The sequence below is a fragment of the Microchirus variegatus genome, assembly GCF_963457635.1.
Source record: "Microchirus variegatus genome assembly, chromosome: 1".
NCBI lineage: Eukaryota > Metazoa > Chordata > Actinopteri > Pleuronectiformes > Soleidae > Microchirus > Microchirus variegatus.
The window spans coordinates 31,563,664-31,578,377 of NC_139802.1; the positions used below are offsets into that span (position 1 = coordinate 31,563,664).

General features: G+C 38.6%; 1 protein-coding gene across 1 annotated transcript in view; it reads left to right on the plus strand.

Annotated features, from left to right (window-relative positions):
- The first annotated feature begins 2,028 nt into the window (after nt 1–2,028).
- Nucleotides 2,029–14,714, plus strand: part of LOC310937517 (inositol polyphosphate-4-phosphatase type I A-like) — a 28,868-nt gene continuing 16,182 nt past the window's right edge. Inside the window, exons 1-8 of the mRNA XM_083901800.1 lie at nt 2,029–2,153; nt 6,586–6,674; nt 12,331–12,546; nt 12,644–12,688; nt 13,248–13,366; nt 13,779–13,895; nt 14,221–14,300; nt 14,505–14,616. Coding sequence (XP_083757926.1) covers nt 12,441–12,546; nt 12,644–12,688; nt 13,248–13,366; nt 13,779–13,895; nt 14,221–14,300; nt 14,505–14,616 — 579 coding nt within the window. The 5' untranslated portion in view covers nt 2,029–2,153; nt 6,586–6,674; nt 12,331–12,440. The remainder of the gene's footprint in view (nt 2,154–6,585; nt 6,675–12,330; nt 12,547–12,643; nt 12,689–13,247; nt 13,367–13,778; nt 13,896–14,220; nt 14,301–14,504; nt 14,617–14,714) is intronic.

The window sequence follows — 14,714 nt, forward strand, 5'->3', positions numbered from 1 at the left end:
GGTCCTCATTTCCACTCGTCAGCACAGTCGTCAAGTATTTCCAATATGAACGATGACACATTCAAAATATGAGCTGAAAAAAAACATTTAAAGGTGTCTAATGTGCACCTTCAGTTTAAAAAAAACACAACCTACATCATTTCAAAATAAGAACTCAGAGTTAGCCCAGAAAACTCTTAAATCCTTCAGTCCAGTCCATGTCCACATCAAGTTTTAATTTGCAAAAAAGAGGAAAAAACGTGATGAAACTGTGTTAAAACAAAGTAAAAGAAACATAGACCTCCTTCCAAGGTGTCCTTTCAGGATTTGATCTGAGTTACAACACAATTCTGGTTTCCAGTGCTGCTGAACCTGCTTTTCAAATGTGCCTTGCCTACAGGGTGGAGTCCCCGAAATGACAAAAAGAAAACAACCAAGCCAGGGTTGCTGGCATGCTGTGTGTAGCTTAAAACCCCACTTGCTGCTCTCATTGACAACAAATTATCCTGCAAATTAAACATAAACACACAGACACGTTTGAAGTTGTAACAACAAGGTCAGAGGTGCAGTTGTCCCATAGCTGCTTTGAAACCTGCAATACCACATAATTGCCACATGATGGCAATATAAGGTAAGTCTTGATCTTGGCCTTGTCCATAACTGGCCAATTAAGGTAAATTTAAGAGGAAAATCCATGTGTATCACACTTATCATCATCAACATTATGATTATTATAACTCGAAGTAGTTGTATGAGTTAAATAAAAACATTAATTAATCAACCAGTAAATATTTTTCATGAAAGTATCAACCCCAAACAGAAACATATTATTTTCAATACATATTTGAGTAATTTATGACCCAAAAAAAGACAAATACAAAGTGTGCATGAGTGAATTTACTCCATGTTTCCTTCCATGTTAGCACATAATGACATCACCTACTGAGGTATTCACTTTGATAGTAGGTGTAGAAACTGTAGTCTAGTGGAAGAACCAGTTTGACAGTTTAATGTTGTCACACCATTCTAGTATGTGGGTCAAAGAAATGAGCTCAGCTAATACTAATATTTACATTAGTAAATAAACATGACTTTTGTGATTTTATTAAATTTTAATTTAAATAGGGTAAAATAGATCGACGGATTTGAGCTCAAATATACATACTTTTACAGCGAATGAGGAAAACCATTGAACACACATTCAAATACTCCATGCATAGGGCATATAATCAAAGGCTACATAGATATAAGAATGTATGAATGCATACCCAATAGCAATATAACATTTTAATTGGTATAACAATAAAATAAAACAGTAAACAATTACATTATGCAATAAAAGGAAAATCACTCAAGACAAGGACGCAAAAAGGATGTTCAAAAAAGGGACATGTATTTTCTTTAAATAAATATGTATACTGATTGTTTTAATACTGGAAAAAAATGAATAACTTTATAAAACAAGATTTGTTTTCCACTTATACAAAAATGAGTGATACAGTTCACAATAAGTATAAATAGATTGTACAAGTAAGAAAAAGATGAGTTTTGCTGTACAAATAACCAAACATTGGATTTTTAAGAGAATATCTATTTTTATACGTCTACAAACAAGAAGGCACATTGAAAATGTGTTTAACAAGCATACTAAATAAATGGCATATATATGTGTGTGTAAAAATAATTGACATGCATGTATACACAGCATTCTTCTGATTGATCATCATACAGCCATTTTATCGTAGGGTCTATTCATTTAGTGTATACAACTTAGTCTGTCAATAGGAGATTTGTGATATTTAGCAATGTAGATTACAAAATTATCTCATTATAAAAAGCAATAAATACGGGAAGGGTTCAAATTTACTCCATAAATCACATCTGCATGTGAATTAAATTGAAAATATATATTTATTTGTTTCAGCCATTCTTTCAAAATCTACATCAACATTATAGTTTTGGACCAAACCAGATTTTTTCAACAACGTCAACGTCATCACCAGCGTGATGACGCAATCGGTGAGCGTGCTCCGCTTAGGGGGCGTGACTAGCGGCTGCTCCTTCTGAGGATATGAGTCAGAAACAGAGCAGCGGCTTTGGGGGACGTATTGCAGAATAACATTGTTGTGTATTTCAGACAAACGGATATGGTGTCGTAGCTCGTACCGGAGTAGGTAAGTAAAAGTAATTTGCAGTACATTTCAGTTCAAACATAGCACGTATAACGGTTTAATGGTCTGAAGGAGGCCAACTGCCAAAGCCTTTAAGTTTGGAAACGGAAGCGAGTTCAGTGATTTGACAAACGCGAAACACGTGTGGAGAAAATATGCTTTAGATGACGTGACTCAAAAGTATAGTGAGTGTGTGTGTGTGTGTGTGTGTGTGTGTGTGTGTGTGTGTGTGTGTGTGTGTGTGTGTGTGTGTGGTGTGTGTGTGTGTGTGTGTGGTGTGTGTGTGTGTGTGTGTGTGTGTGTGTGTGTGTGTGTGTGTGTGTGTGTGTGTGTGTGTGTGTGTGTGTGTGTGTGTTCCCTACTGAAGACCCTTTCTGGCATAGGTACCGGTTAGCTTAATTGTGTTAGGCTGTTCAAATAAGGCTATCCAAACGTGTGTGTGTATTTTGTCTGTCTGTAAGTAAATGTGCAAAATGTGGTTTATTGTATACAATAAAGTTTAGTGACACATTTGTGTGTAAACATAGCTGTCAATAGTATTACATAACTTGTAGGTGTGTGTGAGTACTTATGTATTACGTATTTATGTATTTGTTAGGACTAAAAAAACGAAACGTTTCTAATTCACAACTGTAAATGGCTTTTTGAGTGTTTGAGTCAGATGTGAGGTTAGACATTTAGTTGATGGTTATGGTTAGGTCAGGGGCTCAGCAATGCATTATGTCAATGAGTGGTCCTCACAAAGACTGCTGTTCAAAACGGTGTGGCTGTGATAAGCAGATGAAGTTGCACCCACAAGCCATTGAATTACCCTTTTGCAGTGTAATGTATGTGTTCTAATTGTGCTGAGTGTATTGTTTGTGTGTGCACGCTAGCTTAAGTTTGGATCTTGGCATTGACTGGTTGTGGTTAAGGTTTTGTTTACGTTGTCCAAATGGATGGAATTCAAGCAGTGTCCTCACAGGAATTGCTGTGTAGATGCACACATGTGCTAGGTGTGTTTGTTGTCCACTGCAGTCTTTCTGCAGGTCATGGCTGGTTTTGAGTTTCACTGTGCAGCAGTCAAGGTCAGGTGGATGTTGATTTCTAGGAGCTGATGATGTTCATGAAGTTCTGAGAGGCCTTAGCCCACCGTGGCACCGTGTATAACCATTGACTAAAGATTGACGGTTCAGCTGATCATGTTGTAAAGCTCCTGCCTGTTGCGAGAAAAGCAATTATATGACACTCACTCACCAACTCACCACTGTTTGTTTTATTATTTCATACTAGAAGGTTTACAGGATTTGATGACTGATTGAGAAAAGTTAATGAATATGTACTTTGGTTTGCATTGTAAATTTAATGTAAACACCTTGAGATATTTGAATCATAACACCATCAGTTCCATCACGTCACTCAAAGCCAAGTTTGTGTGTTTGATGTCTTCATGTCTTGCACAGATGCACGTGCCTCGCAGAAGTGTAAATGTATCCAGCTGAGATGTTTTGACTAACGGTACATACTGTAGACAGGCTGGTCTGCTGCTTCTGGCAGCTCTTATGCAACTGAGGCTCATTTAATTATTGATGAGCAAGGGGGAAATGGAGATGCATCCAAAAGAAGAGTGAAACCTGTGCGTGAATGTGTGTGTATGTGCAGCCATAGGTGGGACCACGGTCAACAACACGTGGATTCTGTACCCATGCCACAACTTCACCCATCACTCATCAATTTCCCCTATCAGTTGAAAGAAGGAAACTATGTACAATATAAATACATGTTTCATTTAATATAAAACAAAATATAGAGTGGAGAGAGAACAACTTAAACACGTTATCTTTTGTTATTAAACCTGTATCAGATGGGAAAACATGTTTGACAAAAAATACTTGATTTGTGATATCTTCAGAACAACATCAGCCACAGAGAAACAACACATCGGTCGCGGACATTTCTGTATTCTAATACTAGAATCATGCAGCAAATCCTCGCCTCAAAAGCTCCATTGATTGTCTTGTCTTAGAGGCATCGGTTCATGTTGCTATTTGATCTGTGTTGTTGTGTTATTGCAGACTGGTGTTTCTGTCATTTTTGCCCACGTCATGACGGCAGACTGCAAAACAGAGGCATCCCGATTGCTGCAGACCAGGCAGAGAAAGAGTTAACTTGCTCAGCTCGCCTTGGGAAGCAGCAAGCTGTCAGGGAGAGCGAGAGAAAGAGCAAAGGGTGTGTGAGAGGGAGAGAGATATGGAAAGCAGGAGGAGGAGGAGGAGAGGTGCAGTCTCTCTGACTCTGATGGCGGCTGCAGCATGAGTTTGTTTACATCCATCTGCAGCAGACGTTCTTTGGTATGTGTGTAAACCCAGGCAGCGACCATCATCATTGTCTGCCTTGCGCACACACGCACACCTTTCTGAATGTATATATTTTTTTATGACAGTGACATCTGACCCGTGTGTGGCCATTTGGAGGAAAATGCATCATCATGCTGTATGCTAATCCGTTTGCCACTGACCAATCACACAACTTGTTGAACTTCACTGCGAAATGAAACTGCGCCGAGTCAGGATGGATTCACAACCACCACAGCAGTCACTGTATGACCGTTTTTCTACTTGGTGAAGGGACATGTTGCAGTTTATAGTGACAGGTAAACATCTCCTATAGTGGCTGTCTTTTTGATCGAAAGGGGTTATATGTGAGTTTTCCCTATGCTGACATTAACAGTTGTTGTTAACTGATGTTAACGAAACATCAGTTGCCAAAGAGACTGTTTTGGTTATCAGTTTATCGGTTTGTGTGGTTTTGTTATGACATTTTATGAGCCAAACAACTTATCACCCATTGAGATATAGTATGTGGGACAAAAATCTACAAAATCTACCATTAAAAGATATCAAGGCCATTGTTATTGTCATATTTAAGATCAAAGGGCAACATCACATTAAAGGACAAGGCTCGGAGCTGCATCATACCTGCCTTTGCTGTTCATTTCTAGATTAATTGTGCACCTGAGAACTTTGAACCATTACACCACTCGCTGTAGTACGGCCTGCAGGAAATGATTGTTCAAAAAACATGTTTGTTTGTTATGTCAATCGCAGTTTGTAATTAGCAAATTTGCTGACATATCTAGATATAATTTACAGCTCATATCACCCTTCAATACACATAAGTCAGGTAATGAGACAAGAGTGAGAACAGCGTTAAGACCTTGTGTTTTTATAAATCAGTGTTGGTGAATCCGTAACTTTAACCTTTGCTTCTTCCTCCTCAGCAAGTCTTCATTGATTGCTTGCTTCATGTTCTGGGAGCTGATGTTTGCGGTTTCTCCTGTCAAAGAGAGGCTCATAACTCAACCCGGCCCTACACTCACTTCTGCTTTCAGCATCTTTGCGAGCCTTTTTCCTAAAACAAGGTCTGTCTTTTGTGAAACACAGCTGTATTGAAAAATGGAAATTATATAAATGTAAATACTTGCTATTTTGGCAGCAGACATCATCTTCAGCGGTTCAACAGCAGTGAGTGAGAACTGTACGTTGTTGTCTATGCTTTGCAGAGGTTTGCTCAGTTTTTGTCTTAATTGTCAGTTATAAATCTTGTTTTCTCTGCAAAAGCAATTGCATTATGTCATAATGTTTTATTATATTATAATGTCTTTAAATGTGAACACTTTTTTCTTTATTTCCGCCAAGAGTGAAAGTGACTTTCACGAAGTTGTGGCAAAGTTTCTCTTTGTTGATAGTGTGTACTTCTTTCCTTCTGAGGACCAAATTTTGTTTCAGGCCCTGACAGTGAGGCTAATCGAGATGCTTTTTTTTGAGGATTATGACTTGTATTTAGATTCAAAATATTGGTCAGCAGAAAATACAGACTGAGGGTTGCTATCGTCTGCCAGGTCAGCTTTTTTAGAAGGAAGTGATGTCAACTTGAGCAAGACACAGCTTCATACCCACACACGCAGTTGTGTGTTTCATGTGAATTTTATCAGGCTGTTTGGTGCAAAGCCATCAAAAAGGCTTTAATCTTTGTATGACTTCTTCTGAAACTTTTATTTGTGTTTATTATGGGTCATTTTAACTTGAAATTGAGAAGTAACTGGCTGTTTGGCAAGACCGACGTGGCAGGGAGTCAGGGTGAGAAACACAGTAGAGCTGTGTGTGTCCATGTGTCTACTTCAGGGTGTAGGCAATGCTCATTTTCATGTGAATGGGCTACAGCTGCTCTGTCCCTCTAAAGAAATTATTCATGCTTTATTCAAATGATCCTGAGGGCGCGCACACGTACACACACTCGCTCAATGGAGTAACCTTTGTATTTGATATAACAGAAAACTAAAACCAGAGACAATCTAAAATCTTAAACCATCACATCCTCACCTTTTTACACCAGTGTCTGATGAATGAGCTGTAACTTCAAAAGTGACAAAACCTGACATTCTGTGTCTTTTCAGTTCGTGAACGTCTACCGCCATCTTTGAATGCTCCTCAGTGAACACTGGATCAGCTGACTTCCTCTTTCCCTTCATCCCATCTGGAGACTGTGAGTAGATTCACCCATTCCAACCTCACAACATCATAATAGAACATAACAAGGTTCTTATTGTTTGCATTGTAGGCTATTCTGATGGTTAGTCAATAGTAAATATATACTTAAAAGTAAGTACGTAAGTACTTGAGTATTTGATCCCTTTTTTCCAGTAGTTGACATCATTGGAAGGACTATATGTTGCTGCTGATTTATTAACTATTAACTAAGTGATTTATGTGTTTGGTAAATGATCAGCACATTTATCAGTTGCAAACTTACACAAGTTTAATGAAAACCTGGGGCGTGTATCATGGAATACAAACGCCCTTAGTACATATTTACTTGAATGTGCATAAATGAAAGCAGGAGAAGTCAAAGTTTGAGGACAGAGAGGTCAGATTGCTGCCGTACAGTCACATCACGTCTTATGTGTGTCAGTGTGAGCATATTGGATGGACGTGTGAACAGACAAGTTCTTTGTGTGAAAACTGTGCAGAACCTATAGAGCTTATAGAAGGGGTGAAACTGAATAACTTGGTGAATGTTATCTCAGTCTGAACTCCACAATATTAAGCCAGAGACTATTATGCACTGCAGCTGGACTGTGAGAGCAGTGCGCCCATCTCTGAGTGAAACCTTTAAAGTCCTGCAGATGGAACGAGTAGTACATGGCTTTGTGTTGCAGTGGATTTCTGTTGTGCTGATACCCTCTACTCAGAACTTCCACTGTGTAATTGACAATCATGATTTCCTCACTCACAAACCAACCAATGACTGAAAGAACCATCATTAGTCGCTGACGAGAGAGTTGTTAAAATAGTAAAATCGGTGTTTCCCAAACCTCAAAATGAGGACATTCTCAAATGTTTTGTTTTGTCTACGAACCCAACATTATCAGGAATTAGTTACTTGTCATAGAGGAACACAGAAATGAGGCAATATTCACATTAGGATCATGTAGTGGGGTGAGTGAGTGAGGTTCACATAAGAAAAAGGAAGCGGAAAGAGACAACAACAACCTTTTGACACTTTTCAAATTCTACTCAAAGCTATTTGAATGTGTATAGGGCTGTAGCGATATGCGTATCAAAATCGCGATACTCAGAGCAACACACCTGTGTCGCGATGTGAGAAGGCAGAATCGCAACACGCCCTTTCTAACTCCCAGTTTCTAACTCCCTTTCTAACTCCCAGCTCATATCATGTCAGCCACATGATATGAGCTGTTAGTGCTACCAAACTTATTTTTATTAGGGGTGTCAAATGATCGCGTTAATTGTGATTCATTAATTACAGTCATCATTAACGCGTTGTGTTTTTAATCGCGTTAATCTGTTCTTCACTGATGTCCTCAGTACCGGAGGCAGCGCCAGACGCAACGACAAAAGCGTCATAAAACCATGTCTAGCTTTAACAAGCTCAGACATGCTGCATACATAAAGAAAGGTCAGAAACTCAGCTAAAAGCTCATATAAACCATTCTTATGTTCACCAAACACAGTTAAAACACAGATGGATCAAACCCGCAGGAGCGGAAAAAACCCGTTCCAGCGCACACATTGAAAAGCGGCACCGGATCGTCAGCGTGATTATGTAAACAGCGGAGAATACACAGATTTTTATCACTCTACGAACAATGTTCGTCTTACCTTTGCTGTTTATCAAAACAAGTTATTTCCACTGGAGCAAACCCGCTTCTAATGAAGAACTACACTTCCCAGCATGCTTTGGGGACAAATCCCAGCCTGATTGATCATTACTTTGTATTTTTCAACAGTATTATTTTGTTACAGAAAAGAGAGAAATCTTTGGTTATTTATTTATGTTCAAATCTGTTCCCAGTGTTCCAAAATATTGTTATTAAATGTTACATTAAGTTGCTATATAATTAAATGTTGTTTAAATAAAATGTTTTGTAAATTTAAAAAAAATCGTGGAATGTATCGAATCGTGGGTGATACGAATCGAATCTTGAGCTTGTGTATCGTTACAGCCCTACTGCACCTGCTTATGACATACAAATTAATCATGGTAAGCTCCTCGCCTTGTGTTGCTTACTACAACAGGCTGTGAGCTCCAGCAAAATACAATAGCGAACTTTCCAAAGGAATTAAGATTACTGAATTTCAGCCATAATAATCCGTTCAAGCACAACGCAAATCCCTAACCTTGTAGCACTGCTGGATCTCAGGCTCAGTAATGCAGGGCAGATTTATCAGGACTGTGCTATGTCATGGAAACTTTGTTCTTCACAGCCCAGAGGTTTGTTTTAACTCTGGGCTGCCAAAAGTCAAACTCTTGTCGAACACTGGTTGCAGCCAGTACAAACCTATATTAGAAACAAAAGCATTGCAGAACAATAGCAGGTTGTATGAATACAATTTACAATTTATTTTCTGTGGAAATTGCAAAGTGTCATTATTTTTCCCTTACTTTTTAGGAAAGCATTCCTTACTTTCATGCCGTCAAAAGGCCTAGCAGCCCCGACTTTTATTATTTAAAAGTTATTTTAGTCTGTTATCAAATGTTCACATCTACTTTTTAAACATGGTGTTGTACTCGGTTGGCTTGATATTTCAACAACTTTTTCCATAATAGATCAAAAATGGAACCGGTCGCAGCCATTAATCATAATATTTATTTTCACTAATAACTCATCATTTTGATATATTAATAAAAGAATGCAACTGTGGGCAGCCACCATGTGCAGTTCATAAATGTTATCCTGAGAATTTTGTGTAAAAAAGAGGCAAGGAAGAACCGAATTTAGAAGAACGTGTTGGCCGATCGGATCGATTTGGTGATATATCGTCATCCTTCGTAATTAACAAATTTAAGCTAAGGAAGAATGAGGGAAACGGGTGGAACAGATATTGCAATATTTGATAGTCACGGAATCGTTGTATTGTGATATTATTGGTATCGTGGACCATGTTGCATATCGTAACGTATCGTGAGGTACCCTGTGTTTCCGAGTAATCACACACACATGCACAAAAAAGTGTGCCTTGACTTCAGTGTTTTATAGGCCTCTTGGCAAAGAAGAGGAAACAGAAAAAGGGGGTATCACCATGTATGGTCAGCTCTCACTCACTGTTATCCCTGTGTGAGGATGAGACACAGACAGGAGCTTCAAACATGGAAACATTCAGTCTCCTCTTTAGGGAGCGAACAGATACCCATTTATAAATCACAGTTGTGGCGACAGTTGACAGTTGAGAGTGAACTTCGTGTCATATTGAATAACCTTTTATGAAGGATCTCGTTTTGATTAAGTTTCCCTTTGTGCCTTTAACCACAACAGCTTTTCTTATAACTTACATAATTTCCACAGCATAGTGCTCATTTGTGCAGCCAGAATATAATTGAAAACAATGTATTACAATGATCTTCACTAGAAGATAAAATTGTATTGGGAATTAAAGATGCTTTTCTAGTCGAGTACTTTATGGTCTTCCTGTTTACCTTGACTTCAAATTCACACATAAATTTAAATGATTGAATAACAACTCCAATTGTGTAAAGATGATAGCATGAAGATGTTTTAATAGAGCTGTTTATGTCTGTTTATACTACAAATAAACCATAATCTAAATGTCTATCAATCCTGGAGCGAGGGTTTATGTGTCAGGAGCTGTGGCCCAGATTACTGAGTTGTAAGAGTGTGTGCGTTTCTGCCCCAGTTCATGTGACTCACAAACCTACACAATCACACACTGACACACCGTGCAGGCTATATTAGGAACTGCCTTTTATGGCAGCTTTACGTGCTCAGTAAAGTTTCAGTTCAGCCGTGGTTTCGGCGAGTATTTGCTTTACTATTAAAATAAGTTAGCAGACGTGCATATGGTTTTAATTTTTTTGGGGATCCTAATGTAGCATTTTAGTGTTTTTAGTGCTCAAAGCGATTCATGCACTGGTAATGTAAAATAATACACATATAGAGCGTGTTTGTATGTTTTTGTAAATGGATAGTGTTTCAGATTATAGACACCTGTTTGTTTTTGGCTTCTGTTGTTGAAAGTGTAACTTCAATTGGCTGAGTAACATTGTTATGAGCTTATATCACATATTAAATGTGTTGTGGCTGCTTTGTCTCCTGCTTAAAGATTCACGAAGATGCCGTGTTTCGCATATTCTTGTGCAAATTTAACTTTTTTTGTTTAACCTATTCCCCTGCTCCTCTACTTTTCTTACTTCTTTGGAGTTCTCCCTCAATCTTTGCTGAGTTTGTGAAGCTTTTCAGTTCCCTTAAGTTCAAGCTGGGAGTGGGGATCCTGTACGAAAACAGCACTTCCTTATGATGAGAAACCATCACAATGATCACAAGAGAATATTTAGGAAAGTCTCATGAATGCTTTCATATTTTTCTTATGTTTCATCTTGAGTTCTTCCGTTTATTTCTAAATCTAATTTTAATTTTTACAACAGGGACAAATTACAAAAGCTGAATTTAACTCTTTAATTCTGATCACTTTATGTTCTGTGCCAACTTACAAAATGCAGTACATAACAGTTAATGGTAATATCTTGTTTCAAATCTATAACGCAGTGAATAACAAAAGCTGTCTTTAAAAGTTAATCAATCGAAAATCAAATTGCAGTAAATCGGAAAAATCACGGTCATGTTCAACCCTAATATGAGATGCAGATATACTGATTCTGTCTTCTGTGTAAAAAGGCCCATTTCCTCCATCCTCCATCCTCCATTCTAGAAAAAGATATAGCTCTGAAGACTCTGACAGATGCAGGCCACGTGTGTCTGCGCTGACCAAAGTGGGCCAAAGTCTGCCAGCAGATCATTGCTGGACCATATGTGAGGAAGTAGGCCACCGACTATTAACCCAGAACCACAATCCAAAAAAAGAAAAAGAAGATACATCACACTGATTGTAAAAGATACATTCAGTTTCCAAAGACACTGGGAATCAGTGAGTCAATCTTTCATATCTCACAATCTATTATTTGTGTTTACTTTAAGCTAAAACGGAATCACCCAAACACATTTTTCTTCAATAAATGGAGCACTGTTCTACTAAGACGGATCAAATAGATCTCCATCCATGTGTTGTCTAACTGGACCATATGAGCTCACTACTATCCCTTGTGTTTGCTGCCTTGCTACAAATGGGCTAATTGTTCTTGAACAAAATGGGACAGATAGAAAAAAAAAGGCAAGAGAAAGATAGTTCCATAGGATGAAAACTATAGGGAGATGAATCCCAAAAGATTGAGTTTAGCAAAAGGTAGGAAGGAAGATCAACAGAATTCCCACATTTACCCCAAAATTTGGGGTATTCAGTGGAGAAGTGACTGAGCATGCAAATGATCAGCATGTGTCATAATTTAATGATGACACATGCTGTTCATTTGCATGCTAAGTCACTTCTCCAATTTTTATATAAATATCTATTGAGCAAATAGAGATATTTATATTTATAAATGTATGTTCCTACCCATTTGACGTCATCTCTTTTCCATCTTTGATGTTGGCATGATGATGATTGACTGAACCTTAATTCATGAGTGTGAGAAAACTCTGAGGTCAGAAGATATTAACACCATGAATCAGAAAGGATGACAGAGAAATCATTTTCTCAGACAAAAACGAAACACTTTTTTCTCATTTACCTCTTCCACTTCTTCCTCATTTCTTTCCTTTTTACAGCAGCTGTGGACCTACGCAGAAAGAGGAGCACATCACATGGGAGTGTGTGACAGTGTGTGTGAGGGTGTGTGTTCAGGGCTCCTGCCGTCGCCCGCTCGTCCCGCACAGGCATGGCGGGCGGGAGAGAGCGTGGCTCGCGGATACAGAGGCCGTGGTCGGTGTACCGGGCCAACACATTCGAGCTGTCGGATGAAATGATCGGCCTGGCGCTCGCAGGTGAGGCCAAGATTGATTAAAAATCTGTGTGGCATTTTTGTATGTTAAAGTGTATGTTAATTAAATTGATCTTTTAAATTATTTATCTTTGTTTTAGGCAATAGCCAGGACCCAGATGAGCCTGTGCTGGAGTTCAGCTTGTGTGAGTGATATCAACCAGATGGAGTTGTATTCAAAAGAGTGTTTATTATCCAAATCTACGAGATGGCATTTGGATAATGCCTCTCTTTTTTTGATTCTGACTCTAAAACTGTTGCGTGTGTCTTCACATTTTAGTTTATTTATACATTTAGTAACTTTTCTGGCAGAACCTAATTTCTGAGGCTCTAGTGTGAGTCATGATTAGGTTGGGGCTAGGCATTATCTGGTTATGGGTAAAGTAGGCCTTTGCAATAAATCAATAACATGATTATGTGACAGACTCAAACGGTTCAAGTTCATTATATATTGATATAGTGTTGATACATTGCACAATCATACTTTGGGAGTATTTTACATGTAATTATCAAAGAAATAATTAAAACAACATAATTAACTGTTTACTTCAACTTTTACAACTTTTACTTCAGTCTTTAATCATCTGACTTCAAAATGTTTATGGTGTTTACTTGTCCTATCATCCAGCACAGGGTTAAGGAAATCAATGCAGTGTCTTAACAAGAATAGCTGTGCAAATCTCTCTGTGTGTGTTTGCCATTCAGCCTGCACGGACCTTGTCCCCCCTGCTTTGGATCGAAAACCCAACAGCTTTGTAGCAGTGAGCTGCACGACACCACCACAGGCCTTCTGGACCAAACATGCCCAGACTGAAGTCATAGAGGTCAGACTCGTTCTCCATCTTCAAATCTCTGTGAAATAGCAGTTGGGGGCATCTTTACACAATTATTCATTTTCATCACATTGTACAAGTGTTTATTTGAATGCATAGACGTAGGTGTGACACATTCTCTGCTGCACCTGCAAGTGACTGTTGGCCTCCGCCCACATGTCCCTCACCCACATGCTTAGATCAGTCGGTGCAGACCAAGGAGATGTATGAACAAAAACACAAAGAGAAAGAGACACTGTTTTATAATTTATCTGTTATAATAAAGAGAGGCTCTTTAAATGTGATTTAGAGGTATACAAATATAAAAAAGGAAAACATTGTTTATCATGCTATTCCAGTGTTGGCTGGTCTCAATGTTTATGTCTTGAAATGATACTGTGTAACATTGTGTTACTGTCCACAGGGCACCAATAACCCCATCTTCCTCAGCAGTGTCGCCTTCTTCCAGGAGTCCAACATCAACCAGCAGACACAGGTTAAGCTGGCTGTCTATGATGTCAAGGACCGTTCGCAGGGCACGGTATGTACGATGCCAATATGCTGACACCACATTTAATATTTTACACTGGATTAAAACTCAATTGTCCTTCATTCTGACATTCTGATTTTACACTACTAAGCATCTTTTCCCTTCTGAACAAAGGTGGAAGAGATTGCTTAAGTCTATGTTATGTCAGTTGAAATGGCAACGATCAGTGATGCAATACTGTAGACACAACATGCATGACTCATTTATGTAATAGTGGAGTTTTTTTCTAACCCAACACAAACCTGTGAAGACCATATCAGGAAGTCGTTGTTAATGCTCTTCTTTTTAAAAATCGTCTTTATCTCTGTCTGTCCAGATGTATATGTTGGGCTCAGCACTTTTCCCTATAAAGGAGTTGCTGCAAGAGAAGAGCCACAGATTACAGCTGGAACTGAGGTAAGTGTTTTTGCATGTAAATGACCCGTCATAAGCTGCAACTAATATTATATTTAGCTAATCTACTTAAATGTTTTTCATTGACTCCAGGAAGTGTTTAACAATGTAAAAACATTTACAAAGGCTATCATAGAGCCTTAAGTAAATGTTAGTTAGGACAGTATTGGAGGAAGAAATTCCAGTAAAATTCCTTTCAATGGACAGATCTGCGGAGAACAAGCGTGTGGGGAGCATTGCCATAGCAGCTTGGCAGATGGATGACAGAGCAGATCACAGGATGTCCGTCAGCAACCTGCCAGACAGCATCAACGGCCGGGTGAGAGGCTCGGGGTTGGAAGAGTCTTTAGTCCATATAGTTTCAACATTTTTCACTTTAACCTGCTTCAGTTTGCATGCACATGTACCATAGCATCT